The sequence below is a fragment of the Convolutriloba macropyga genome, unplaced genomic scaffold (genome assembly GCF_964194025.1).
Source record: "Convolutriloba macropyga unplaced genomic scaffold, txConMacr16.3 SCAFFOLD_4310, whole genome shotgun sequence".
Taxonomy (NCBI): domain Eukaryota; kingdom Metazoa; phylum Xenacoelomorpha; order Acoela; family Convolutidae; genus Convolutriloba; species Convolutriloba macropyga.
The window spans coordinates 16,653-22,294 of NW_027452142.1; the positions used below are offsets into that span (position 1 = coordinate 16,653).

General features: G+C 32.8%; 1 protein-coding gene across 1 annotated transcript; it reads right to left on the bottom strand.

Annotated features, from left to right (window-relative positions):
* Positions 1-3,754: 3,754 nt before the first annotated feature.
* LOC142357239 (PI-PLC X domain-containing protein 2-like) lies at positions 3,755-4,514 on the bottom strand. Its single transcript, XM_075408898.1, has one exon. The coding sequence runs from the start codon at positions 4,503-4,505 to the stop codon at positions 3,867-3,869; it is 639 nt and encodes a 212-aa protein (XP_075265013.1). The 5' UTR covers positions 4,506-4,514; the 3' UTR covers positions 3,755-3,866.
* Between the last annotated feature and the right edge of the window lie 1,128 nt (positions 4,515-5,642).

Genomic DNA, 5,642 nt, shown 5'->3' on the forward strand with positions numbered 1-5,642 from the left:
TATGACCTTACTGGCTTCGACACCGGTTTTTCACAAAAAAAAAGTAAATTAATTTGATTTTTGTCATATTTGACGTTCTTTTTGTAGATGCAAGAAATATTCTGGATGAATACAAGTCTCGAGGGCTTCCTTTTCTTGAATATACGACCCTATTTAAATAGCTCTTTTTGTAATTAATGCCTTTCATGACATTGAATGTAATTTTGTTTCGAAAAAAAAATTAAAAGTATTACATACTTTAGCACTTCGCTTTTTTGTCTACTTGTTACCTAGTCTTACTAATGAATGGCCACGTACTACCTTATAAGTGTTTGATGAAGGCGCAATCAAATATAATTTGAGTGCCAAAATTTGGCTTGACGGTTTTGACAGCGTTTTCTGGCAAGTTCCAATTTTGTTTGTTCTTTGTTGTTCTTTTTAGCCGCTTTAAAAAAAGAATAAGGACAGGTCCTAATGCCCTTCTATTGAAGCAGTGGTAATCGTAAATTTGTGGTAATATTAATTGATTCCTAATGGTATTTATTACTTTGAAGTTAACTGTTTCAAAAAATAAGTTAATTTTTTTACTTTACTGTTTTTGTTCTTTTTTGTATAATTGTTACCAAACCTTTTTATGGACTGGTCCCATATGTTTTCCGGTGATTTATAAGTTATTTTTGTTTAGTGTTAGGTTTATCTGACGGTATGTTGACTTTGTTATTAAATTTAGTTTTTAAGAGGGACATAAATTTTTTGATGTAATTAATGTTTGTTGTTGTTGTTGTTTGATTTTGCTGTTCGTCTTGACTCGCTTTCTTAATATTGACATATTATGACATATTACAGCAATCTAATGCATCATTTTTTACTCCACTGAGTTATTTGCTTTGGAGGCTATCTTATCGTTCATACAGAATTTTTTGAAAAAGACTTGGGCTTTTTTGGGGATTCGCAAAAAATAATTTTTGGGTTTTTCTATCTGTTCCTCATTTGGTAGACAATTATGCCAAAATTGTGGATGGGCGGGGTCGGAACCTTATGTGCCATCGCAAATTACCGAGCCGCCTTGTTTCATTTTTAAACTAAAACCATCATCGGTACAATTTGATAAAGAAATTGCCAAAGCATTTGATAAATTTAATATCGCTTCTATTGATCTCAAGAGGAATTCAACCAAAGCAGAGATTGTAATAAAAGTAGACTAAAGAAGAGTTTATTATAGCGAAATATATATGGGTTAAAAAGTTTTTTAAAAATTGGGCAAAATTATTGTCTTTCATTCCTTTCTCTGCTAATTGTTTTCGCCCCAAAATTGCTTTACGCCCTTGTTCTCTCTGATAATGGAATACGGGTGGGTGTGTGGGGATGGAAACTCTCGTAATTGTGAAAAACATGCGAACTATAGAATATTTCTGAACAAAAAATTGATCTGCAGTCCTCCTATTGAAAGCACTAATTACTTCCAGAGCATTTTGCTCAAAATATTATGTTGAACAGGCAACGCAAATGAATTACTTAGAATACTCCCGTGAATCTATTTTGTTTCACGTATTTCAAAGTGTGGCAATAATCTCGATGAAAAGATATCAAAAGTTAATGTTTGTAAGTAGAAACTTCGTACATCGAGTACAAAATACTCGATCACAAAAAACCTCAAAGCTCAAAATCTATTGAGGCATGGCAATACTTAGACATAGTTACAAGTCAGATATAATATCTACACCTTCTCGTTCTTCAGTACTATATATTAAATCAAAAATAAGGTGGGATTCCGTTTTATGCAGAACCTTCAATTTCATCAGACGTAGGTGATGCTAAATGCTATAAATAACTTCAAAAGTAGCTCATAATATTTTTTGAAGGATACAAGTTTAAATTGGAGACAATTTCGTTTTAAAATTTTCTCTATTTGCTAAGAGATTGGATATTCCCTATTTCAAGAGGAAGTTTACTTCACTTCAGATTGCTTTTTTGTTGTAGAGAACAGCTGCAGGCTTTTAAAACGTCAAGTTCCATTCACTAAATGTTTCCTCACCAACAATTTTCCCTAGGAATTATCTGCATGAAATGTATTTTTTAAAATAAATATTACTTCTTAGCCCCGAAACCTTCATTTGCTGTTAAATATGCTGTTAAAATTCCAGGTTTCATTAAAAGATCTCAACCTTTCAATTTTTTTCATTTAGCACATTGATGAACATATTGCATATTTTCATCGATATATTGATGAACTGTTGGTTTTAGAGAAAATAATACAATAAAACTTGGGAGTAGAAAGGATGTGAACAACATTAATCGTGTTTCAATTGGTATTTGCAAACGTAAAATAATTTTTGATCGCATGGCTACTGCCATTTTTGAGAGAATTTTGTAAGTTAATTTTTACAGATTAAATTTGTATCAATCTCAATTTCTAAATATCTGAAATAATCTTCCGGTTTTATTTGGTGTCCGTTGAAATTTAATTGGCCATAAGCATCATTTTGTCTCAAAAATTTTTATCATAACCGACTAACGTCGGGCGAATTGCTCTCAAACGAACGGCGAGCGGTTGGCTTCGTCAGTAATTAGGCACGGTTTAGATAGGCTAGCTTTAGTTTAATTGAAGAGCCGTAAGTGAGCGCGGGGGGGGGTGCACCGGTGGCTGATAGGGTGGCAACAGTGGGCGAGTCAATCTCTAAGATCCGCCCTTCGCACCATAAGTATAAGGTCTCCAAAACAGATTCTGTGAATCGCCTACTTGAAAACTAGTGAGCTGAAACGTTCTAAGAGCACTTAATGCCCGCTGGGCGCTACCTGTTTATCCCGTTTTTGAGGACGAAAAGTCAAATGCGTCAGACGGAAAATTGGTCCAGCCAAAAATTGCAAAAAAAAAGACCGACAGGACAAATATAATTGCTACAAAATTCGTTCGAGGGCAATCAATCAGTATTAGTTAATAGCTTGTTTTGTTTGATCTACTCATCCGTCTTTTACAAATCCATGCTGAAGGCATATTTTATCAGGTTGACATTGTTTTTTGACATTGATCTTAAAACTTGTATTATTGGCAAACTGAATTATTTTGAAATTTCCTTGTATGTTTCTGTTTAAGTCATTGGTGTAGAGCAGACAAATGAGAGGTCCCAAAACCATTAATTGAAAAAAACCGAGTTCGATTAGTTTGCATTCTGAGAAAAACCTCTAGTTTCACATATTTCTTTTCCAATATTTTTACTATTTCAGATCTTATTATTATAAAAATTATTTTTATATTAAAAGTTATTTTATTATTATATATTAGTTATTATATTAAATAGTTGTTTTGGTAACATCAACAAAAAGGTAAAATATCGGGTATAATTTGGATATTTTGTCACATTGGGTATTTTGCCATTAAGGCTATGTTGTGCCGACACCGTAGAAAAGAAATATTTGTGAATATTTATTGAAGGCAGTCAGGATATTCTGAAAGGAATAAAATAACATATCAAAACTGCAATAACTAAAATTCTATTAACCTCATTCGCAACTTTTTCAACTGTTTCCTTTTCTCTCTTTTAATGAATTTCTCCTTTTTAACAATGTCAAAATCACTATATAAAATTAGTTCTGGCGGACCACAAATCTTCATTAAACGTATCTGATATAAAAATCATATAAAAATAACCACTCGAAAATTTGTTGACAGAGCTATTTATCTAATCTGACTATCCCAAACAATTGCCCAATGGTTTAGAATAATTTTAATTTACACGCACACAATTTTCTTATTACTAGTACATGATAAAATATTTAGCACGGCATAACTAATTTTTTAGATTTTAATAAAGATGGCATTTTTTAAAGTACGTAAATCTATAAAATTGATAAAAGGAAACAGTTAACAATCATGTTTAGTGTAATCCCTAGCTATCACTATAATTATACGCAATAACCTTTGACACAAAACTATTTTCTCCTATGAAATCTGTAATTATGATATTGGGTTTTAATCCCTCAATTCGGGTCCTCTCCAGCCAATCAGGCAACTCTCGCATCAAGTTCCGTTCGTAGCGAAAGAGAGATCGATTTCTGGGAGATATTACATTCTCCAACCTCGGTGTCATAATACATTGAATTACCGACATTTGACTATCGAGTTTGGATTGCAATGTTATTAGATTAAACTGATTAACAGAACTTTTCTTGTTTTTGTTTGGCCAGTAAGAACGCAACGCTTTCGTCGGGAAAATAAAACTAAATTTGCGATCGAAAAGTTGCTTCGAAAATAGTAAAATTTGTTTGTTTCTGGCAAGAATTTCGCTGATTGAGACACTCTCGAAGCTTGTTTTTTCCGTGTCTTCGCTCGACCAAATTTTTCCAGGAAAAAAGGATACAATTAAATCGATAAAAGTTGTAAACTTTTCTTCATTTTCAAACCCGTAAAGATGATTGAAGTCAAGTAATAAAACTTCTTCTGGGTGATTTGAAGCAAATTGAGCAATGTCCTCTAAATCGTGTTGGATTTTCTGACCATACAAAGCGTGACAAAATCTGAAACCCATTATTTTCTTTTCCCCATAAATTTAAGCATTTAATTATTGAAATTGCTTACTTAGTTACCAACATCTCAAAGGAGATTTTATTAAAGAGTCATCGCACCTCTAATCCTGATTTGCGAATATTTTTTTTTGTAAAAAAGAAAAAGAAGTAATTTAATGTAAATATTTTTGCCTCGTAAACTTTAAGCAGATGATTGTTTAAGTACATTTTTTTCAAAAGAAATTAAATAGTTGATTTTTGAGTAACAACAAAACATCCGTTTACATATAGAAATCCTCAGCAAAATCCCCCGTGAACGAAATTTTTGTATCATTTCAAAAATTTAATAAATAAATGCTTGATTTTGTATTGATAATCGTTTATATAGCCTCATAAAAGGTGACACTAGACATTGCCCCCCGGATTGCTCTCCAGCCCCACCCCCCCCCCCCCCCCGGATTTGTCAGTTATGATAATAAGGAGGCCAATATTTAATACAAACAATTAAAGGTGTATTTTTGTTAGTTGTCAGAAGTCTCTAAGTTGTAACCCAATTAGCTGAGAAAGTAGGTTACAACGGGTAAGTATCCTAATTTTCCATTACATGATAGAGAACCAAATTAAATAATCTCAGCAATTCAAACTTCAAGTACCCAAAGTACCCATTTGGTTCATATCATTTTTCCAAGAAAATCGTTAAGAAAATGCGGAGTTGAACAATTGAAGTCGACAATTACTATAACTGTTCTTTATACATATTTTACGACTCTGACACATATCACACAATTAAATTGGGACTAAGTACTATTGTATATAATGTGAGTGTTCATTAGGTTCAATAGAGGTGGGAATTTTCATTACAACGCCTCAAGCGTTAGTTTATTTGAATTCGCAAACTTTTGAAATCAGGTTTAAAACACACATTTGCAAGTTTTGAAATGCCAGATCTCTGCAGTGGCGGATTCTTAAATGCCATCTGGTGTTTATCGAGAACCTCGTAGCCGTTCGAGATGTTAAGCCAAAATTTCGAAGTGACTTCTGCAGAGTCACGTAAGATTGCTTAAAAACGAAACGTGCAAATTTTAAAATGACGAAAGTTCATAGAAGCCAACTTCTGGCTATGTGTCTAGGAACTTACAGAACAGAGCAAAATAATGTTA